This window comes from Schistocerca americana, chromosome 6 (genome assembly GCF_021461395.2).
Source record: "Schistocerca americana isolate TAMUIC-IGC-003095 chromosome 6, iqSchAmer2.1, whole genome shotgun sequence".
Classification (NCBI taxonomy): Eukaryota; Metazoa; Arthropoda; class Insecta; order Orthoptera; family Acrididae; genus Schistocerca; species Schistocerca americana.
This window is the reverse complement of record NC_060124.1, coordinates 272,049,110-272,074,155: the sequence shown is the minus strand read 5'-3', so window position 1 is coordinate 272,074,155 and position 25,046 is coordinate 272,049,110. Positions and strand designations below refer to the sequence as shown.

Here is a 25,046-nt window from a genome sequence, read left to right as displayed (position 1 = left end):
TTTATAAGAACTATTTTACAGGCGTTTGATGCAACGATGACTTTAGTGAATCTTTTTGACACCGAGGTAATGTGAACGTATATTTTTGTATACTGGTGTCCCAAGAGGAATGTTCAGTATTCAGGGATATGGCAGAAACGACAATTAGAAGCAAAAAAGTAGGTTTTGTTGTTCAAACTTTTCTGATAGTATTCAGCGTGAAATGCAAGGACGTATCGAGAGGAACAGTAAACGCTTTATGTCTTACAGAGCCGCGCTGAGTCCTCGGGGCAGCTCCTAATTGAGGGCCCAAAGAAGAAACATCCAGCAGGGACTGCAGCCTTCAGGTAATAGTTGATACAATTAACGACGTACTGTCAGAGTAGAGATGTTGCGCGGCGTAATCAACCAAACTGCGTGACCTCTTCGGTCCGCAGAAGAGCCTAGACATTAATCTACGTCACCGCGCCGGAGATTATTTACATAGAGTGCGAGTGGCGCATTAAGGGCGGCAGTGGCGAGGCGTCGGCTGAGCCCGCCTAATTAACTGGCGTCGTCGTCCTCGGAGCGGCGTCGCCGTCTGCGCGCGCCAGAGTCCGCCTGCCGCGGTCCCGCGCCGCCGCCGCCGCCGCCGATTCAATGCAAAGTGCCCCGCGAGCCCAAAAACGAAAGCGAGAGTGGCCGCCAGAGGCGAGAAACCAGCCTCGCCAGTGACCGCGGTTCGCTTCTCGGCGAGGTCGCCCGCCAACTTTGCCTCCGGATGCGTCCGCCGCGGAGCCTTTCGTGAAGTAGGCAGAAGCACAAGTATCTGGAGAATACCGCCAGGGAACTACGTGTTGCCAGTCGGCGCTTGTTGCTCGTATGCCAGTTGCAGATATGATAAGTCCACGCAGCGAGGTAGCCAACGCGGAGGCAGAAAAAATATTCACTCGATGCTCCGCGCACTCCATTATTTGTTTTATCCAAACGGAATTTCGACTAAACGCGGCTAGCCAAGTAATTTCCCTGACGCAAGTGTGATAAATTCCGAACAGTTACCTATACGACTTATTTGTAAAACATTGGTATAATTCCCAATCTGGGTCGAAAGCGAGCTAGTAATACGCTATATTCAACCAAACTATACATAATTTGCAGCAGGTTTCAGAGTCACAGGCATTTTAGTTCGTCGTAGTAGTATGACAAGGCCGAGTGCTGTGTTGCTTCTAAGGCTTTACTAGAAATCGCCACGAGGGCACTGAGACGACAACATCGTCTACTTCGCTCACCAGCCCCATAAACGCACACTGTACGATGTAATTTTTTTCACAGAATTGATTGGATGGTTGGTTGGTTGATTAATTTGGGGGGGGGGGGGGGGGTGAGGGGCCGAATAGCGAGGTCATCGGTCTCATTGGATTAGGGAAAGATGGGGAAGGAAGTCAGCCGTGCCTTTTCAAAAGAACCAACCCGCCATTTGCCTGAAGCGATTTAGGGAAATCACAGAAAACCTAAATCTGGACGGCCGGAGGCAGGTTTGAATGTCGTCCTCCAGAAAGCGAGTCAAGTGTGCTAACCACTGCACCTCCTCGCTGGCTTCACAGAATTGAAACGCCGAAGCATTCCGCCAGATGCTTTCTCCTTCCCAAATGGAGCCTCGGCTGCTATCTGCGAGCGCTAATTTCACTGTCGATCTGAGAGAGAGAATCAACACCGATTCCGTGATCATTTGCAGAAATAACTGTCTGACGAAGTGACACTTACGTTGACAGTACTTGTAGTCAATGCGAGAGGCGTATCGGATACCTGCGAATGTCTCGCTGTTGGTCATAAATGCTGCTGGCGGAAACGTTAATCTCCTTCTCGACACTGCTCGTAATCAGTTAATTGTTCAGTCCGCACCTAACAACCAGTTTTCGCTTCTCAGTTTAATATCGCTACTCCATCATACTGGTCCAAACCCGTCGATCCGTAAGGCGATACCAGTGGATGGTACCATCAATTTAGCCGGTAATTACACTTGAATGGCGACAGCGCGCTGCAAGTGACTCCCGACACAGAACGGATGTTCCGCCACGCTGGGCAGCCACGTCCGAAACTAGTCCACGCCCAGCTATTACATTATTTGCTTCCAACGTAGAAGCCGACTGACGTGTTCCACGAAATTACCATACCCCGTGTTGACCGTGCAGTTTCCTTTGTGTCGGCTACCTGCTGATGGGCGAGGTGGTGGCCATAGAGAGAGAATATGTCAGAGGCGAACGAGTCTACCTCCTGTGGACGTTGGCGCAAGACGTCTGCCTTCGGCAGCCAGCCCTCGCTGCGAACTGAGAAGGTTTAAACAATAATTGATATTCGGTGCGGCGTTCATGAGGCCTTGTGTCTTAAAGGGCGAAGCTCTCCGAGAGAAAGAGTACTGCGCGGTAGGTCTTTCTTTCCAGTTTCCGTCAGCACGAAACAGATTTAGCTCTTTGGAGCAAGGATTTTATACTTCCTGTTCTTCGTGAAAAGAGTGTATTATTTATGACGAGGGAATGAATTCTAGGATTTTATTTTTATTTACTGGTATGCAAACACAGAGCTGTGCATATCCGTATGTGTCACCACCGAGTGAATTAGGGACAATAGAGCATTTGTTATGGTATTTAAGACTGCATGATCTGATTTCGATATGAATTAATGCAGCCTTCTCACGTTTCCTGCTGCATGAAGCGGTTAAATTCTTTCGAACTGTCCGCCGACAACTCTTCGGCCATTGCCAAGTGGCAACTAACTGCCATGTCGTTGATGGCCTCGTCTTCACATAGCTATTTGTGATACTTGACACCTTTCGACTTCATAATGGCCATCACTATCAGTATCATCTATGGAGATGAGACGGAAACTCGATATCCATTTTTGAGTTCCGCAGTCTTGAACACGGCATATATCAATTCAGTAACCTACGAGTGAGCAATAGAGGTTACAATCGATGGTTTTTAGGTTATGAAAAAGATTTAGACAAATCTCTTCTACTTGCATGGTAGTAAAGAAGATATGCCGCGCGAGTTAACAAGACACATGATACTGAATACGTGGCGAATACACACTAGTGATACTTCCCAGAAGAATTACACAACAAAACCCAGTATAGCGCACCGCAGCTAACTACGAGAACACCATGAAGTGGCAAACACAAGAGCATCTCGCGGCTGTTGGAGGTGATTCCTCTATTTAATGTGGCACTGCATACACATTGTACCACTATGCCACTAAAAGAAATAGTGAAACTATGCCGTACGATGGTAGCCATTAATAAATACTACCATAATGCTTCCGGAGAATGGATTAAAATGGTTCAAATGGCTCTAAGCACTATGGGACATAACATCTGAGGTCATCAATTCCCTACACTTAGAACTACTTAAACCTACCTAACCTAAGGACATCACACACATCCATGCCCGAGGCAGGATTCGAACCTACGACCGTAGCAGCCGCATGTTTCTGGACTGAGGCGCCTAGAACCACTCGGTCACAGCGGCCGGCTAATGTGTTAAAGATGTGGTACGTTAATTTGGTCGATTCCTAGAATACAACAGGAGATAGTCTGGAAATTCTTTAGAACTGAGAGAACCTGTTTGCTTTCAACAGAAGAAGTGATACTCGCAAGTGGATTTCGAACCGTGTTTTAGCAGAAGATATAAAACAAAAAGACAAACGTGTCAATGAAACGGCTGGAAAGGTGAAACCAGGAGACAACAGACTTCGCTTTTCAGAGTACACTGATATTTTCATTGGCATTATCAATATCTTGCACCTTCTGAAGGGTGCCATCGTCATAGGAATAACTCCGCTTGTTTCCGCTGGGTCAAATGGGAAAGTTAACATCTTGCGGACATCGAGGTCATTCAAGATGGACCACAATCTGGGGCGGAAAAAAGTGGGGAAGGAAGATGATCATTGGCTATTTTTCAGTTTTTATTAGCATTTGCGGGGATTATTTCGAGTAGAACTGCTCGCTGAAAGAATCCCTAGGAAAGAATCTCACTGGTATTACCATGAACATCGCTGCAAAAAGACCGAGTGCGCATCGATTTGGTAATTGGAGTTGGTCGATCTCGAGTTAGCAATTGAGCAGAACTGACATCAAACACTGAACTCTGTTTCTGACAACGACTGCAATGAAGGATGCTATGCGTAAGAGTAAGGTTTTTATTGAAACATAACGGGCACACGGGCATAAAGAAATATACTTGAAACAGGAATAAAAGTTCCACACATAAAATACGCAGAGCTCGACGATGATTAGTTAAACAGAGTTGGCGAACTGCGGGCTCTTTTTTACATCGTGATAAGCAAAATAGTTAATTTTTCTCGTGGATTTACTCCTAATTATACGAACGACAACAAAAAGAAGTATAAGAATACACAGGACAAAGAAAAGACAAAAAAAGCATTAATAAAAGACGCCAAGTGTTGGAACGGGACAGCAGAAAAGTGACTGGGTCGGCTTAGGCGGCTGTAAAACACTGCGGCAGACATTTGTGAGCCCTTTCAGCTTAAATGAGGGAGAAAGAGAGAAAAGAACCGTTAATTCGTGTTGCTTTTAATTTAGAGCGCGCAAGCCGTGGCGAATTGCGGTGTGGTTTATGGCGGCGGACCGCGGTCGGCCCACTTGGGGCAGCCTCCATTTTAGAGAACACTACGGCACGAGGAGCACGTGTTCCAACCTAGAAATAATCAAACACATAGAGACTGAAGCTCACCGCTCTGAATTTGAGTGAAAGTAAAGTAAAATAAAATCGGCCCCGCATTTATAGTGCACGAGCACTGTGGTCTACGATTCTTTTCACTGGGAGGAATTCTGACACATACAGAGAGCTACTGATATTCCAGCAAACATTATCGGGTTTTCTGCTGTGTGTGGTGTAAAGGGCCCACGCTGCCCTTAGAGACAGCAAGTTCTGTAGACTGTACGAAACAGTGCGTCGTTGCTGAACACTCCGTCACTTACGGTTCTAGTTGTCGATGCCAGCTATCAACTTTGTTATACGGTTGGTCGCGATTTCTGTATATTTCGAAAAGCAACGTTTTTGATGCAAGTCTGTCATATGGATGGTGAAATAAGGCAAGATGTGTGGGACATGCCTACATTTGAGATAAAAGGTAGGAAGGAAGTGGGGAAGAGGGGGAAATAAATGTTGTGTTCACATCCAGATCAGGGTATTTGAAATGGAATTTCAGCTCAGGTAGGCAATGATAAATAATGTAAGTAGTTCAAGCAAATTGCAATGAGCAAATAAATGACGACGACAGGAAATGTATTTGAACTTGTTTCTTAAGAATTAATTTCAGTGCCGTAGATATTACGATATTCAGAGCCTCTCTGTATTCATAGCATAGTGGAAACTTGCAATTGTTTTCCTGTACGTTTGCCTAGGTAATTTAGTATCACGTAATGGAAGAGCAAGGCGTTCCTGCAACTACGTTTCTCCTTTTTTTCTTTTTAGTGCTCTCGAGGACCACTGAGCCTTCACGACACACCGAGACACCTCCACATGCAAGTCAGGTACTGGAAGAATTTGAAATATTCTGCTACAGAAGAGTGTCAGTACTTAATGACCAGATGAGGTACGAAAACTTGTCTGTATAAAACAGGAGATTACACAAGTGTGTGTAAAACACGTGCATGAAGAGCCTCTCAGGGATCTTATGATTTGTGATATGTGCGTGGTGAGCACGGGACCCCAAGCTATTGCAACACCTACTTTCTTTCTTGTGCTGAAATCTCTCATCTCAGACTAGCCTTCCTTTCCTTATTTACTTTCTCATGATGACAGCCTTTGATGTCGGCCCAGCTATCCCCTACGTTCTGCTTTCCTTTCTCGACATAGTCATTTACATTACATCATTTCTTGGCTGAAGTAATTTTTGGTCCCCTTCTGGGTTTGACCTTCATTCTCCAAATTCTTTTGTAAAGTGTGACAGACTGGGGCAGAACACCTTAAATAGAGTCTACTGTAGGCAGTGTTCAAGATTATCTGCACACAACAACTGTGTAGACTCGTAAATGCGCTTAAAAGCCAACGTGGCAGACAATACAATTTGGTGGGGTCGTTATGTATCCTTTCGGTACAGCCCCTGACACCGCAGGGGTTACAATGCTCACGCCCGAGCAGCTAACTTCCCACGTATGCCAACGATGAGATACCTGTCGTCTTGGGGCATGAGGATTCCCAGCAACGGTCATCATGCCAGATGACCTTTTCCGTGGGTCAATGACACTTGTGGAGAAAGTTCTTCATTTGAACAGGTGGCATTAGGGTGGACGTTTTGCACGTGAAACAAACCAAATTAAACCAAACCAACAGCCGCCGTTCTGATCCGAGCGTCTCATGAGACGAGTATAGAACGTTCATTGTGGACAGTTACAATTCTACTGCTTCCCCTATCCTGGCTACCTCATGGGAGCAGGGACAAGGCACATGTTTAGGAGTGAAACAATTTACCCAATACTTAGTATGTACCCGAACTGATGCAATAAAGCCATTATTTTTTATGGAACACAATGAAGATAAACTCGAAAAAGCTGAATCATTGGGGAAAATATGGAATGGATCATTACTAGTTAAACGATCCTCTGGTGTACAAACTACAGCTCTTCAGGCATGTGAACGTCTGGGTGACACACTACTGATCATTGCTGCATACAAAACTTTAAATATGGGCCAAGGAGTCATTTTCCACTGAGACCTTACTCTCTTCTCAGACGAGGAGCTACAGGCTAATCTTGAGCAATGAACTGTACATTTTGTCTGATGCGTCCAAAATGTCCAAAGGGTAATAGAATAGATACAGAGACATGGTGTACATGTGTGACGTGAAACCATAAGTCTCACTGCCCATGAAGTGCTTCCGATACGCGCAATGTGGTCATTTGTAATACCACTGCATGGCGGAGCCAAAATGCAGAAACAGCAGACGATCATGCACAAAGATATTTCTTATGAAAAACTGCCTTGGTGTGTCAACTATATTGAAGATCATTGTAATCGCTCAGTAGTTTACTGAGATACAAGAACGTAAATCTCTTGACCAGCTGTAATAAACTGAGGCATCAAAAATATATGAATGACTGCGTCCTGTTGACATGATAATCATACGAAAGTCACAGCCATCACCCACACTACCTCGTTTTTTTTCTCAACAGATCATCCACTGTCCTCCTCTCTTGCGATTACTGTGGCAACGGTGTCAAAAGCATCTTCCAACTCCAGAAACAACAGGGTTGCTTGTTTGGACCCTCTCCCCAGAAGCCCACGGATCAGAGGCCTGACGACAAGTAATGGCTGAAGGAACTGCGGCATTTGGGTGCCAGGGCTGCGCACTCTTCATCTGTACCCGCACTCGTCTTGGAGAGGCCCTTTCAGGAACCTCAGCCACCAAAAGCTGCAAAGGAAGAGGAAGAGAAAGACAGAGAGCATGAGGAGGATAAGGAGAAGAATAATCGAGACAAGACTACTCCAGTGACCCTGGAGGTGCCAGATCACCTCTCCCGCACCCTCCCCCACGCAGTCAGATTCCGAACGAATGCTCATTGATTCGGTTCCATCCCCATTGGTGACAGATAGTGACTCTGAGGAATGACGAGGCTTCCTAGCATTTTTACATCTTACCTGGGCACCTCTAATGTGATCATTCAGTGGAATTGTAACGGACGTTACTGGCACCTGCCAAAACTACGACACTTGCTTCCTCCTCTTCTTCAGTTTGCATAGCTCTACGAGAAACATATTTCACCAATGACCATTCCCCGTATGCTCCGTATTTTTCTGATTCTGTGGAAAGTCTGCTGCCGCTGAGACGGCGTTTGGATGGCTCTATACATTGGTTCACACAGATTTTGTGAGTGGACTCTCCTTCGTACCAAGTTGGAAGCAATATCGGTGTGGTTGCGAACGACCTCAGCGATCACTATTTGTAATATTCATTTACCTCCAGCAGGTCGCTTACTAACAATGAACTGGGCACCTCAATCCAATAATTGCCCCCCCCCCCTTTCCTCCTGCTTGGGACTTCTGTGGGAGAGTACCACTTGATCTGGTAGGAGCCTTCTTATTCATCATCTTCTTACTGATAGTAAACTGTGTGTCATCAGTGACGGTGCCCCTACCCAGTTCGGTGCCGCCCTGCCGTACTCATGGCTTCGCTACATTGGTCACCACACGACGAACCTTGTGACAATGGCCACTTTCTAGTTACCCTGTCACCTCCATGCCACCACCAGACGGACTGACTATCACGTCTGTCGCTTCGAAGAGTCAACTGGCAGTTGTACGCCTCTGTTGTTATTTCGTCCCCTCTCTGTCAGACTGCATCGACGATGTTGTGCAAGACGTCTCTGATGAGATCATCTGCACCAGTGGAACTGCTGTTCCCCTTTCTATAGGCTACAATTCTTCTCATGACAATTGTGCGAGGTACATAATTTAAAATATCACGCACCACGAGTAATACTGTTATTGTTAATGCCCTAACGCCCTTCATTATAATGCCACCCCCCCCCCTCCCCAATCACACGCACTTCTCCCAGCACCTTGTTGTACATAGTCCTATATTGAAAGTTGTTCTTTCTGAATAGCTATTGCTATTGTCGCTGCAATTTCAATCTTCTCCTCTTTCTTTATTTCTCCCATTTCTGATAATACTACACGCAACTCCAAATATGCTAAGCTAATCAACATTAGTATCTATAGTATCTAGTGTTGTAAGAATTTAGTATCACAGCGAATTTTTGAAATATTTCGCTTTATAATCTGTGTTGTGCGTTTATACCTCTGTAAACACGAAAAGCAGTTTTTGCACTTTTCCCTGCGCGGAATGCGGCAAGTAGGCGGCCGGCACTCACCGGGCAGCGTGGCCTCGTAGTGGGCGCGCGAGAAGACGGGCGCGTTGTCGTTGACGTCGGACACGGAGACGGTGAGCGTGGTGGCGGCGCGGTGCGCCGTGTCGGAGGCGGCGACGCGCAGCCGGAACTGCCGCCGCTGCTCGAAGTCGAGGCGGCGCACGAGCGTGACGCGCCCGCTGAACCGGTCCACGCTGAAGAAGCCCTCGGCGCCCGGCTGCTCCTCCAGGCTGTACGTCAGCGGCGGGTTCGTGTCCACGTCGTTGGCCGTCACCGCCGTCAGCACCGCGCCCACTTCCGTGCCTGAACACACACCACACGGCCGTTTACACACCCGCCCGTTTCGCGCGACGCGCACCGTCGCGTCGCAGCGTGTTCGGAGCCAACCTGTGTCATCTAGAAAATGTATTTAAGAAACACCGAGAGTCGCTGATGATAAATGGTTCAAATGGCTCTGAGCACTATGGGACTTAACATCTGAGGCCATCAGTCCCCTAGAACTTAGAACTACTTACACCTAACTAACCTAAGGACATCACACACATCCATGCCCGAGGCAGGATTCCAACCTGCGACCGTAGCGGTCGCGCGGTTCCGGACTGAAGCGTCTAGAACCGCTCGGCCACCGCGGCCGGCTCCGCTGATGATATACACATTTATTGTAGTGCTGTGCACGTAAGAAGGCAGGTGCGGGGCGATTTCCATCGGCAATCTGCAGTAGGCGAGGGCAAGAAATCACATGTCTCTTATAAATCACTGTGACTGAAAAGTCACAGTTTTTCACATTAGCAAATTTACAGCATCTACCACCAATTTCAGTCACAACAAGAAGTCGCTTTTAGCAACTAGCACCTAAAGTACCATTTAACACTCAAATGCGTGTGCCATGTGTTTGGCCGAAGTTCGTACTTCTTTCTGAGAACCGTGTGTCACGTTGTCTAGTTCTGCTGCGATTTCGGTGACGAGTCGCAACTAGAGATCGCAGGTAACAACTAAAATTAGCTTTTAACATTCCGCCCTGTGGCTTCTGTTGACCGACGTTCGTACTTCGTTCTAAGAACCTCGCGTCTCGTGCTACGATTGGATAAATGAACCAAGATGCTAGTTTGTTCCGCGGGAATTAGTGTTTTGTTATATGTGGCTAGAGTGGGAGCTCTGACTAGTCAGTCTGTAGTTACATACTTCTGTCCTTCTTACCTTTGCGCCTTGTTAACTTACGTTGCACAGCCACGCTTCTATTTCACTCTGTATGTGAACAGCCGAAGTTTAGGCGTTATTTTACTTGTTTCAGTGATTCTCTGTGCCGTGACGACCTCCGTGCTCACATTCAGCTTGAATCCGTGGCATTATATGTATCGTGTATACTCTCGATTTGTTAATTGGAGACAATGCTACATGTTTACAGTTACTTGTATGCATCTAATATTTGTAAGTACGTGTAACAGGTAACAGAGTCTATTGTCGTCTCGCTCTTAATTACACTCATATGTTGTATTGCTTGTGCTTGATAATAGCGTAACCCTAAATTGCAATGGCCAAATAAAAACTTCTACAGCTATAACCGAAAAATGAGTTTCGTATGTGGTATACCTGTTTGATACGTGTCTTTGAGTCTTTGCCTTCTTGCCACTGCAGTGTAACAGTTGGTTGCACTAAAGTGCCTGTCTGTCTCGCTCTCTAACGGGTGTCTACCTAGTGACTTGTGACCCTAGGCGCGCGAGGTTAAAGGAGGCGTCTGTACCGGCGAGGGCGCGCTGTGGCCGGCGTCGCACAGGGTAGCGAGCGGCCTTTGGGATGCGCCTCGGCGGCAGCAGGCATGCCGCGCGCGGCATGGCGATCGCTTGTGCAGGAGCTGCGTGCAGAGCCGCCGTAATGACGGCATCGTCAGCCCTTTGTCATCGCCTCCGTCGCCTTGAACCCGGCCGCCAGCTCACACGCGCCGCTCTGCGTTTCCGAGTTGGCAGTATAGTCTGTGCTCCAAATTAAAAGCGTATTCGTAGATGGAAGCGTTTCTTTACAGGAATATGTAAACTGCGATTGAAAAGACAAATTAAAAGAGTTATCTGCGCCAGTCATGTTTATTTTCTTCCACGTATAACATGATAAAGAATACATTTTTCCCCTGTTCTCATAAAATCTGAAAGCTTCTCTTTTCAAATATGCAATATGAACTCCACTCGTCACTCGCCACGATTCCTAAATGGGGGCACATGTTCACTACTTGCGAGGGCGTGCTGAAAGTTAATGCCTCCGATTTTATTATGTGATAATTCCTAAAGCTAATAACAAACGTTGTGAACAGTCTACAAATTTTTTGTTCGTGTCTACGTATTCATTTCTCAACACGGTGCCGAACATTTTTCTCCAAACGAGAGACCAGTTATTTTGACTTTGCTGGAGGCGCCAATTCGGAACTGTGTGGGCGATTATCGATGGCAGCGAAGCCCAGGTGTCTGCTTGTACGTTGTCTCGCATTGTCATGCTGAGATTGATGGCGCTCCGTGTGTGGACGAACTCTTCGAATTCGAAACTCGACTACGGCACCCTGTTTCTCACGCACCGGCATAGTTACATTACACACCGCCATTTTACACGATACAGTTCGGATGTCTCCAGCGGCAGAGCGCTGCAAATATGTAGACGTGAAGAATAAAGGTGGAGAGCGTTAATAACTTTTGCTTTATTTAAAAAGGTTTTAATTGTCATGTAAAAAAACGGAGGCACTGCTTTTCAGCACGCCCTGATACGCTCTGGCACGGAAAGGACGTCACGTTTTAAAGTTTCGTCATTGTGGATGAAACATTATCTCAGTTGTACAAAGATGGAGCATGAAACACCTGTAGGTGTGTAGATGGTATCACAAAACTTCGGAAAACCATCATTTGAAAGTCCTAGACGCGAACATAAATCTCCTTTGTTCCCTATACGAATTCAATGTTTTAACCACTGCGTCAAATACCTCTGTATTTATTTTGGCGAACGCTACATAGAACATGTTTCCGCTGTTTCATCATCAGTGGCAGTGCCAGTATCAACTTAATGACTTCCAAAGGATTAATATTCAATCAGTACATAAAAGGGTTACAACATTCATATATTCTTCGAATTTATCAGATCAAGGGGTGTACGAGTTATTTTGTGAAAAATGTGGGTGAGCAGTTTACAACATTTCTTCGAATCCCAAGTAAAATTTAATTTTTCAAACGGTATGATTAGGTGCGCCAGAGATAAAGGCCGTTTTTCTTCAGCAGTTCTGTGGAACTGTTCTACCAGCCACAGGTCACTGTATTTTCGCTAGTCACACAGTGGGACACAAGAAAGCTGGCCCGCAGCTCGCCTATTGAACTGGCGAGTTGACTCTAATGCGGACTGCGTGTGGTTGTGAAAGCACTCCTTCTGCCGTCATTCCCTCTTGTGTGCTCACAGCTCGCCGGTGCGAGGAGAGGAGAGGGGGGGGGGGTGGATTTACTGGAGGAATTCCTCCGCAAACGTTGGCCACCTACGTCGGAAAATTATTCGAGTTTAGTTTTCTACTACTGTGCAGTCATGCCCAACAATATTTTATAATAGATATTTGTGAACAATGAATTTCGTGAAGCATCTACCGGAAGCCACTGAAATGAAGAATCTTGATTCAGGGTGAATGTACTGGCTTTACCAGACGCAGAAGGTTTGCTTCGAGGGAAGAAAATGTTGCGATACAACAAATAACAGTCGAATGACGAACCGTCCCTGATGACCTAGATCTTGTTAGACCCTAACCTTCCTTCCTTCGAAAGCAGTTTCTACATCTGTCTACATCGATAGTATCGCAATCCACCATACGGCGCGTGGCGGAGGGTACGACTGGTCATTTCCTCTCCTGTTCCACTCGCAAATAGAACGAAGGAAAAACTGCTGTCTATATGTCTACGTATGAGCCCTAATTTCTCGTATCCTATCTTCGTGTTCCTTACGCGCAGTGTATGTTGGAGGCAACAGAATCGTTCTGCAGTCAGCTTCAAATGCCGCTTCTCTAAATATTCTAAATAGTATTCCTTGAAAAGAACGTCGCCTTCCCTCCAGGGATTTGCATTTGAGTTCCCGAAAATGCCCTAACACTTGCAAGATGTTCAAACCTACCAGTAACAAAGCTAGTAGCCCGCCTCTGAATTGCTTCGATGTCTTCCTTTCATCCGACCTTGTAGGGATCCCAAGCACTCGAGCAGCACTCAAGAATAGGCCGCACTAGCGTCCTAGATGCAGTCTCCTTTCGAGGTAAATCGCTCTTTCCTAGAATTCGCCCAATAAACCGAAATCGACCAGTCACCTTCTCTACCACAATCATCGCATGCTCGTTCCACTTCATATCGCTTTGCAACGTAGCTCCCAGATATTTAAACGACGTGACAGTGTCAAGCAGAACACTACTAACGCTATATCCGCACCTCAGGGTTTGGTTTTCCTACTTATGCGTACTAACTTACATTTTTCTACCTTCAGAGCTACCTGCCATTCATCATACAAACTAGAAATTTTGTCTAAGCTATCATGTATCCTCCTACAGTCAGTCCGCCCCGATAGCTGAGTGGTCAGCGCGGCGGTCTGTCACGCCAAGAGGCCCGGGTTCGATTCCCAGCTGGGTCGGAGATTTTCTCCGCTCAGGGACTGGGTGTTGTGTTGTCCTCAGTATCATTTCCTCATCACCAGTGGAAGGCAACGAGAAACCACCACTGGAATCACTTCCCTAGACGCTCATGCGTCACCCATCTTCGATACATTACCGTACACCACAACATTGTCAGCAAACGACCGCAGGTTGCTGCCCACCCTGTCCGCCAGATCACTTTTCTGTTGGTTCCTCTAGTGGGTGGCACCAGCGCCAGTAATGTCTCAGGGTGAGCAGTGGCTGCGCTCCGGAACGTGTCGCAGCTGCCCACCGAGCCGACGCCGCACGTGTCAGTGGGTCGGCTGGCGAGTACGGGTCCGACAGGTAGCAGGGACGATTGTTCGCAGAGCTTCTCGCAGGAGGCGGCGGCAACAAAAAGCACTCGGCGCACGATGGGCTCGCGTGCATAAAAGTAAAGCAGAAACCGAGCACTTACCCGAAATAGTTACCTGACAGGTAAGTACCTCATGCAAGAATTTACGGCGTGTAATGCGGTGCGCCAGAGGAGAGGGATGCGCACAGCTGCCGCGGAGCGTCTGCGGGCGGAGGGGGAAGCGGCGGCGATTTTGCGGGCGCGGCGCCCGTGTCCTCTACGTTCTCGAACGAATCGGTCGCGCGACTCCCACGGCGGCGAGATCTCTCGCCTGTCCGGTTCCTGCGGCCGTGCGTTGCAGGACGGGCCTACGTCCGTGCTGCCGGACTAGTTTTTCGTGCCGACAGACTCGGTTTCCGCGGGCAAAAGTTTTTCCCGAGTGGCTAATTAGCAGTGATCTCCTGGCGAAAGCGCCGTATATAATAAGCGATCATCTCCACCTGCTGTTTAGCTCGAAACATATCGGCAACTTATGAGGCGCAGGCGCCGGGCCGGGTTTTACGAGCAGACACAAAGAACGCCACGCCTGCCTCGCGACGCAGACGCCGACGCTACGGAGCTGGTAACGCGCCGAATCAGACGAAGAGGCCGCAGCTGCTCATCTACTAATAAACCTAAAGGCTGCACTGCATAGCTACTAACTGCTGTCACCGGAAGGAAAATCAAATTAGCGCGTACATACTCTTAAATTTTCTCAGTTTGAAACAACTTTAAGCTAGAAACAGTAACGCAATGCGATGTTGCGAAAAAAAAAAAAATAATACAACGAAGAACTGTGAGATGATATGAACAACTGTAAAATGCGCCGCGTGAAGTCACGCAGATACAAAATCGGAGCTTAAACAGAAATCACTTTTTCTTTGCAGTTCTGGGTCAAGAATGTGAGGAACGTAAAGAAGGAGACTAGAGAACTGAACTGAAGAGCTATTGTATGGTATCGAGGACGTGGTATTTGTCACCAATATAATCTGTATGAAGGTAACTGGATCCGTCCATTTCTACAACTACGTCTACATGACAACTCTGCAGTTCACAATTAAGTGTCTGGCAGATGGTACATCAAACAACCTTCGAGCTATTTCTCCACCAATTCCCAGCACGCGGGATAAGCAGGCACTTAAATCTTTCAGTGAAAGCTCTGATTTGTCTTATTTCATTAAAATCATCATTTCCCTCTTATGTACGTACGCGGCAATAAAATATTTTCGCATTCGGGCAATAGAGTTTGCGATTGAAATTTCGTGAAAAGATCTGCCCCAATGAAAAACGCCTTTGTTTTAATGATTCAGACCCCAACCCACGCTCATATCCGTGGCATTCTCTCCCCTATTTCACAATAATATAAAACAAACAGCACTTCTTTGATTTTTTTCCATATCCTCTGTCAGTCCTATCTGATGATGTGGATTCACACCACGCAGAAATACTCCAGAAGAGCCCGGACAAACGTAGTGTAGACAGTCTCTTCTGTAGATACCATGCAGATGGGCCACGTGCACCAGTTTGAAAAAAATACACCTTTCTCTCTACAGCGGTGTACACTGTTTGAAATTTCCTCACACACTGAAACTGCGTGCCGGAACCCTCTCCAGACAGTGTTGTTATCAGCTGAGCTGCGCAGGTATTACGACCCGCACTCACATATTCACTTCTACCAGTTTTTCTCTTACGCTTGCCAATATACCGTACACAGAAGTCTCCTCTGTACCGTGCAGGGCTATTGTCCTCTAAGAAATGATACGGCGGAAAACTGGCTTAGCCACAGCTTAAAGCCAGTCTTCAGAATCAATCTTCCAGTCTGTGATGGAGTATACTATGTTCTTAACCATCGTGGCAAATAAAACTACGTGCCGGACCGAAACTTCAAATTGTTACTGGAAGCCATTTCTGCGCAATATCCTTTCTTCAGCGTATGTTGTGTGGGCATAGAAAATTCGGAGTTTTAATACGGGAAGATTCCTACGCATATCTTCTTTGATTTAAAATTTCTGTACTCTCGGCACTGAATATGAATGAACAAACGTTCTATACTGTAAATCTGAAGTATTACGAATTACCAGTCCATAGATGTGGTTAATCAATGTTTTGTTTGTGTAACGTCTAATAGATAAAGGTTCTGCTTGTACGGTGTAATTTCTTTTTGAGGTATTCGTTGGGCTTCGTGCGGTGTTCTGGAGGCAGGGACAGACGCTCTGACGTCAGCACAGGTGCAGCAGAGACATGCCAACGCCGTACGTCATTCCAACGAATACTTAAAGCAGGAACCTTCGTAGAATAAATGTTAGTAATGTTATATGAAAAAAGGAATGCCAATCGGATGGAAGAGACAGTCAGTTGTTTGATTCTTTTGTTGAAAAGGTCTATGTATCTGAGTACTGTTATAAATCTGTTTGGCTGTACTCAAGTCCTCGGCTTCTCACAGAAGTAGGCTCGAGCAACGTAACGACGTCTGCACATTGAAGAATAAAGTGGTAGAGATTTCTGCAGGACCAGAAATATTATTTTACCCTGCCGAGCCCTCGTAACGTAAGTAGGTCCAGCAACATATGTAGCGGAGCTTTTCTGAAACTTGGGAAATAGGCGACAGGTACTGTCACAAATGAAGCTGTTAAGAGAGGTCGTGAGTCGTGCCCGGATAACTTAGTTGCTAAGAGCATTGCCGGAGGAAGGTACGGTTTTGGGTTCGAGATCCAGACCATCTACTAAGAATAAAGTTTTCAAGCTGCTACGGAGTGTACTTTCGTTTGAAACGTCCTGAAAGATTAAAACCTCAGAGGAGAAGCGCTGGCACTTTGTATCCGTGAACCGCACGTGCGCAGCTCCCTCAGTTAGAGCACTTCTCCCCAAGTGTTAGCTCGTGGTTCGACGCCCAATCTGACAGTTTCAAACTGCCAGGAAACCTTTGTTGGCGCGTCTTTCAAAGACAAAGGATGATTTCGGATTAGCAGGAGCGGCACAGCGCAGTTGATGCAAAGCTTAGGCGCATGCTGCTTTGCCATCTGAATATGACGGCTTACTCGTCAGGCGCGATGGCGACGTGAAGCGACAGGTGAACCCGAGTCCGTGAGAGTTAGCCAGGCGAGCCTGACGGACGGGAACGGTCGCGATGCCCCCCGAGAGCGCTGCAGTCCCTCCCTCGCCGCTCACGGCTGCCAGGAAACACCGGCAGTCGGATTTACGCGACTGAACCACGCTAGGCGCTTACGTCACTTTCCGGGTGTTCGCCTGACCATACCGAACGCCCTTTGCTTGCGTCCGCTCACTTGGCCTTTCGCTGGCATCTGGTAATTACCTGCACCCTATGCAGTGCTTTGTCGTCGCGTCAGATCGCACACGTAACCACCGCCGTTTCATACACGTACGGTGTGCAACTGACGTGCTGCAGTTGTTGAGAAGGCGGCGAAATAAACGACGAATCTATACTTCTTTCAGAAATGTATTTCTGTTTCTACAGCAAGAAACGGTCGCGATTAATTTCGCCTTTGCCGACAAATCGATGCCTCCTAAAGGTCAAATACGCACAGTTTGAATTTCTAACTACCAGATATCAATGCCATCCTTCTTTGACCAAGGATTTGTATGGTCACAATTTTGTTTATCAGTACATTTAACGAGATAAATCACAATCCGTTTGAGCCTAACAAGAAGATACAGTGTGAGGCATCATAAAGAGCCATTTTTAAAGGCTGTTAAGTAAAAATACTTCGTTAAAAAAATTTTCATTTCATAATCTAAAAATAAATGTAAAAACATTTTCTGCAATAGTAAGACATCGGTAAATTTTTTAAGATAACTCCGGTAACATGGCGTCCGTTCGGACGCACACATTCCTCCAGCCGGATCTTGAAGTGACTCATCGCACAGAGCAGCACTGCCAGTGGGATTTGAACAACTTGCTGTCGGATCCGCTCTTTCAGGGCTTCAATTGTTCGAGGAGGGTTATCTTGGTAAACTTTGCTTTTCGGACTACCACAAGAAAAAGTCACGCGTTGTGAGGTCCGGTGAACGAGAGGACCATGCAATATCCGTATTTCAGAAGATCGTATGATTTGGAAACAAACGATTGACAATATTCATGCTTATTCGAGCAATGTGGAAGGTTGCCCCGTCCTGCTGGAAAAACGTCTCATCGTTCACTTAGTAGTGTGCAAGTTGTGGAGTAAAAAAGTTTTCCAACATATCTGCGTATCTCTTCAAAGTCACTGTTTCGAAAAAGCATGGTCCTATGATCCCTAACGAAGACAAGGCGCCGGCCGTTGCGACCGAACGGTTCTACGAGCTTCAGTCCGGAACCGCGCTGCTGCTACGGCCGCAGGTTCGAATCCTGCCTCGGGCATGGCTGTGTGTGATGTCCTTAGTTTAGTTAGTTCTAAGTTCTAGTCCCATAGTGCTCAGAGCCATTTGAACAATTTTTTGAAGACAAGGCGCACCACACAGTAACTTTTGCGGAATGCGGTGGTTGCTGATGCAGTTCTCTAGGATTAACGTCACTCCAAAATTGGAATTTCTGCTTGTTCACATAACCGGGGAGATGGAAGTGAGTCTCATGATTCATCCACAAACGGTTTACGATGTACTCGTCTTGATTAATCATGTCCAAAAATTCTAGGCATAACCGGCTTCGGCTCACATAATTTGTTTCCTTAAGGGACTGAACTATTTGGATTTTGTGGGGTGAAAGTGCAAATCTTGGCGTAAAATTTTTCTTACCGTCCTGTTTGAAATTCTAAGTGTAGCAGTCTGGCGGCGAGCTGAGCGACGAGGACTTCTCTCAGTGGCAACTCTCACGCGTTCGAAGTTTTCACGTGTGCGCACAGTTTTCTTCTTTGTCGTTGACGCCGTCTCCTCAATGTTGTCAACCCACTTTTTAATCGCGCAGGTTGATTAATGTTGAAGTGGTTGCGGAATGCACGACATGCCAGCTGGTACGAACTACTGTTTTGATAAAATGCTCTGACAGCGTACGCACGATGCTGTGTGGTCCAGCCCTCCATTATTCGCGCCACACGTAACCGACACTGTCCCCTCCTCCTCTCTCCGACGCAGCTCGATTCGCGGGCTTTTTAAAATCGATCGACATTATGCCTCACCCTGTACTTTACGCACCGCTGCCCGCTTGCTCTGTGAAGTAACTACGCTTACTACAGGAAGTGGAACGTCGCGATGTTGGTTCGCTCCTCGACCGACACCGCAGTTTACTTTGCCTGGTACATAAGTCTAAGCGCTACGTGGACACAACAAAGGGCTCAAAACTACGAGAGACGGCAGTCGCTACAAGTAAGCAAAAAAGCGCAGGGATGAAAACAGAACTCCAGATAACGCCTGTGATGGCGGTAAGCAGTTTAGCGAGCCTTTAAATTTTTCGGCGTCCCTTTACCGCTAATGGTTCGAAACTCCCCGTTTTGTTCGCAGATATCATCTCCCGATCTCCATGTAACTACGAATCGTGGACTGGATTTTAAACAATCTCAGTAATTCAACGAAGTCATGTTGCCACTGATAATTTATTATATTTGAATATAATGGTTCAGTGCCCAGTTTCAAGCTGATCGCTATTTCCAAGTGTACACTGTAACACGACAAAGGACGTAATTATATGTGGATATGAAAGAATGGAATTATCTACAAACAAAACCAAAATCAAAATGGTTATGCAGTTACGATTATAGCAGAGGGTGTTGCACTCTGATGTAGTTTACATAATAACACTCGAAGTATTTTCGTCGGTGTTTCAATCTAGTGACCGGATTTAGAATCACACCAAGGATCGGGCACTAAAGACTGCCATAAGTAGTTTCCGCTATTTTCTGCTGTTTTTGTTTTTGTGAGACACAAGGTTGTAATTTGCGCAGCATTTGTCAATATTACTGATCCTACACCTTTAAGTGGTGTTCAATACATCAAACCTAAGCTATTTGGAAGATATTCTTAATTCTTCAATTACAGAATTTTATAGGTAATAAAATTCTAAATTTTTTTAAACCAGCTAGAAGGTATGGGCAGTTAAGCCATAATTCTGTCGGCCATGCAACATCTTATACCTTTAAACAGAAAGCCTCCTGCTAAAGAACATTAGATATTCCCAAATGAACTAAATTTTTTAATGTAGTAACATATTTACCTGTCTTAAAAAGGGAAATTTTGTGTCAGTTTTCAATATCTTATATTTCTATTTTGCAAATTAAACTAACTTGTGATTTTTAATGACATATTTTTTCCTAGTTATATGACCATCATGTACCTCGGAACATTATTTCACACGAGTAAAAGCCTTACATTTCAGGAGTAAGTTTGTAATTTACGCAAAAAAGCTACAGCACACAAAAAATGAATGCCGTCATTTAAAAATGGAATACGAAAATACATTAAAATTCTATTACAGATCTGGCTAGGGACGAAAATCTGAGAAGGGTTCAAGGTATAACACTCTCCCCTATAAAAGAGAAATGAAAAGCGAAAAACAAATGGATTTTGCTTTTAATATACTTATTGTATAAGCGTGCTGTTTGTCAATTTGTATGTAGGTGTTTCTCCTCTTCCATATCCTCGTATATGTCTGTTTTTGTGTTACTGAAAACTCTTGAACATGACCTTTAGGTTCAGATCGGTGAATAAGGCGCACTATTTAAATGATTGTATAGCCTGCGGTCCCTCGGCTTTTAATAGATGAATGACTGCTGTCTCATTCCACGGTTACGGACGTAAAACTAGTGAAATTGACATTGAAGTAGCAACATGAAAACAAAAAAAGCAAAAAGACTCGAATATTAACAGCATAGAACGCAGGTTTGACGAGGTCAGTAGGTGGTTCCTCTGGCATCACTAGGCATGCGCATGTTCTGTCTCTAAAAACACACACACAGCCAGAAAGCTGCGAGACGTTTAAAGCCGTATCCGCTACTAGACACTTGAAAATGTCTGTTAGGCTGAGTGGTCAACAGCAATGAATGAAGCACCGTGTTTATGCAGTATACGACCTCATCAAAGCTATGACTTTTAATCGAAGTTTGATTACTATGACCACAAGCATAGGGCAAACAAATTCCTTAACATCGGACTCAATTCTCCTGCTCGCACCGGCGCGTTCTGAAGAAAACAGTTTTGGATTTCTAACGACTACAATGTCGTAGCGATGGCTTGTATCTGTGTCGTACCGTCTGGAAGGTAACTTGTTACAACGTCGGCGTCGGTGTGCGTCACACAGACCTTCGCTAGAACGTCTAAATATTCATTTGCGTTCTCGACTCCATCACACAAAGCACTTTGTCCGACACTGTCTAACAAAGAGGGGGCAAAGTCGCCTCGAGTAACACAACCTGATGACCGAGACGCAGCTGAAAAGCATCGACGATGTGCCGCGCAGATAAATAATTTCGCACGGACGGACTCGTGAGGAAATTTACGGCGGGCCTCGCCTGCTCTGACAATGGAGAGAGCGAGGTGGCCGCCCGCTGCTCTGTGCGAACGGCCGCCATAAACTGTTTACTCCTATCACTCAAAAACTAACAGCCGCCGCCGCCGTATGCTAAACATTTCCTGGTATTATGTTACGCCGCGAGAGGCGCCACCGGCGCGCCACGCCGGGGAGAGGCAAACCTACAGAGAGAGGGGCGCGCGCGCGTGTTTTTCCCGGCGCGCCAGTAAATATCGGCCGTCTGCACTTGGCGTTTAGATTGGCGGCCGCCCTCGGCCACCTCCATGCATCCCCCCTCCCCCCTCTGTTCCTGCGGCGAACAATTCAGCGCAACTACACTGTCAGCCGCGGCCGAGCTTCTTACCGACGTAGCGACCTCAGTTTACTGCCCCGTAAACGTCACGTCAAACTGAGACGCATCACTGGCGGGCACGGCCCTAAACGTCTTGCTGCATTCTGGTTGGCTGCCTATGTGTGTGTGTGTTTTAGAGACAGGACGTACCCTAAAGGTACTCAATGGTAATACAAAATAATTCTGAAGCCATTTGAACAACAAAAACCGAAAGAAAATCTAGTGCCCGAATGAAGTCATTTTCTCCAGGAGTCCGATTTCTACTTAAACACTTCCGTTAATATGCCCCCCCCCCCCTTGGGCATTATCACACAAAAATTTGATTGTGTGTTGCGTGGTTCTATGATATCATTAGTCTGGATGTTACGATAAAACACAACCGTGTACATCAACGTGTAATGGCGCCTTATATTCGGGGGAAATGTCGGTAATGTCGTACATCCACTAGTGATAGGTTCCGTATGTAGGACGAAAAAAGTACAACCTACTTACAGGATTACTCAATCGTACCAGAACACACATTCCGTTAAAATAGATCAAATAAAAAACAGGCATGACGCGCTCAACGTCTCTGAATCAAGACGCATGAAACTCCAGTAACTCAGGAACAGAAACGTATCAGCTGATACGTCGCAATGCAGTGCGCGTACCAAGTCGACAAACTCGGGATCATTGACCAGTTACTATAATCAGCCACAACGCTCAAGAATCTGAATCTGCATCGGTTCGATTTAAACTGAACAGGTAGAGCACAGATTAAGATCTACTGTAACACAGGGGTGGACTCCAATGAAGGAGTTCGCTAATAAAATCGTCGTTCGAGAAGTTCTTGAGGTGGATTAAAGCAAGAGATAGAAAAGACGTAAGGAGGAGCAGGGCATTTTACCACGCGTTTGTTTAGTAAGTGCAAATGTGCCAGAGGAATGGTCAACGAACGCTAATGGGAAACGCTAGAAGACAGGGGTCTCCCACTGCAGGTAGACTTAGTCTAAAAGATTCCAAGGCGAGTTAAGAGACGTGCTTCTTCCTCCAGTGTCCATCTCGCACAATGACTGGCTGAATTCTGCTATTTGGGCAACAAAATAACTGACGCTGGCCACAGTAGAAAGGACATAAGATGCAGAGAGAGAGAGAGAGAGAGAGAGAAGACGAATTCGCGCTTCTGTAGAGGAGTAAGGAGAATCTTACTTCGACAACGTAGTGGGAGTTGGGTGACTGGGTTTACAAAACGTTCAGGAATAACATGCATGCGTATGGTTGAAGAACGTTGTGTGTGGAACAGTATAGAGCAAGCATTTATTAGCAGCTGATGTAAAAAGGAAGAACGGAAAATTATGGTTTAAGATTGCTTAGAGACCAGCCACACGCTCAGAGTGAGGAAAAATAGGAAAGAAAAACGGCCGTGCCCTCTGAAAGGAACCATCCTGGCCTTAAGTGACTTAGAGAAATAACGGAAAACCTAAATCAGGATGGTCGGACAGGAGTTTAAACCAATTTTTCCTGAATGTGAGTCCGCCGCGTTACCACTTCCCCCGCCTCACTCGGTTGTGAATGCCAGAGGACTGATGAGGAAGATCTGAGGAATTTGGTAACCAGAGAAATAATTAAAAGTTTTATGATCTTCAATTATATCATCCCATTTGCGCAAAAGTATTATTTATTTACAGAACATTTCCAGTCATCAGGAAATAGCATCATGGTATTTAGGGCTGCACCATATCCAATAAAACTTTCAATAACACTAGCATAACGTTTATTTTCATAATGTGTAACTATAAAAACGCCAATCTCTTTGGTGGTTGTTTCAGTTTTTCCTGTAGTTTTGACAGGCTCCTTTCATTCTCAGAAGATGCTGCTAAGACTTCAATCTCATTTCTTCTGTATGATTCCCAATCTTCGTCCCAAATTTCATCAAGAAGTTGTTCTTCTAATATGTCTTCATCACTAGAACAATCAAGCACTGTCGGGGATTTCTCTTCGTATGTACCTGGCACGGGTATAGAAGCATGTTGTGGTATTTCAAGCATGAGCTCCATTAGTGGCGTCCTTCATTGGAATCTATACCACTCTTCAGATAAATCTTAATCTGTGTTCTACCTTATCCAGCGTTACATTTATGTAATTTTTCAGTTTAAATCGAACCGATGCAGGTACTCTTAGATTCTTGACCATTATGACTGATTATAGTAACTGGTCCAGGATCCCGTGACAGTATGATTTCTTACGGATTCCAGGTATTCTTTCAGATTTTCAGTGCTGTAAACTGCATTTTGGCGACGTCCTAGCTCCTGTTTACACTAGTACCATACTGTAACACCATTAATATCTTAGTAGTACTCGTTTCAAATGTAATTAAATTCTTTCCAAGCGGAATAGGTCTAAAGCAAAGCAACTCTTTGATCCACTTTGTCAGTGGTGCAAAGTTGCTCCTTTCAATCATAGATTGATAGGTAACGTATTGATTACAAGTTTTTGGGTACGATTTAGACAATATTTCTACACATAAATCAATGTCATTGGCTTATGTTGAAGTAGTTTTCTGGTAGCAAAATACCACTTTTTCTTGAGAAAAAATTACTTGAAAAATACAGTAGCACAGATTTGATTGACAGAAAATTACAATTAGCGAGTGACAAAATAACTCATATAGATGAGCTAGAAGAAACTGTCAGTTGTTGGACAGAATCAAAACTCTTCCAAAATGTTTATTAGAATAGGTGTTAGGCAGGCTTATAACTTATTTCATATTTGGAGCAATGCTACCGCCCAAGGGGCAAATTAGCCTAGCTTTATGGTACACAGATTTCCTAAAAATAACAATCAGGTTAAAAGTTCAACAATCATATGGAACGTGCTGTGGCGAAGTACAGAAGCTCTACTATTAGGAAGCAGTTACTGTCTGAGTTTATTTTTTTTTAATATTCTTAATTACCGCAAATAATTTCTTTTTACGTCACGTAATCATCCTTACCGGCCGAGAAAACATATTTTCCCATCATCTTTCACTTAAGAACATTTTAATTTATTTTTCACAAGAAAAAATAATTTTCATTTCTTATGATAAAAAAGGAGACTTTTAAACTGCATCACAAAGGAGTATATACTTATTTATTAAATTATATTTAAAAAAACATGGAACTTAACAAGGTGCTAAAATAATTGGCGCTAAGAGCATTTCTCAGGAAAAAAATAATGACAGCAAGTATGTTCGCCGATGAAAGCATAATTGAAGAGGAAAGAATCGGCTACAAGGGGGTGGTAAGCAGGTCCGACGTAAAAATAGCGCTCCCTCTAGTAGTGAGGTTCGGGTCTGATTCCTTACTTGGTCTGGGATTTTCATCACTGGCGAACTAGGTGTCCGTATCGTCTTAATCGTTTTCCCTCATTTCATCGAGGCGAAAGTCGCCGAATTTT

The 25,046-nt window shown here is 45.4% G+C and overlaps 1 protein-coding gene across 1 annotated transcript in view; it reads right to left on the bottom strand.

Moving 5' to 3' along the window:
* LOC124620087 (protein dachsous) overlaps positions 1 to 25,046 on the bottom strand; it is a 327,560-nt gene that overhangs the window by 24,805 nt on the left and 277,709 nt on the right. The window contains exon 22 of the mRNA XM_047146756.1: positions 8,849 to 9,148. Coding sequence (XP_047002712.1) covers positions 8,849 to 9,148 — 300 coding nt within the window. The remainder of the gene's footprint in view (positions 1 to 8,848; positions 9,149 to 25,046) is intronic.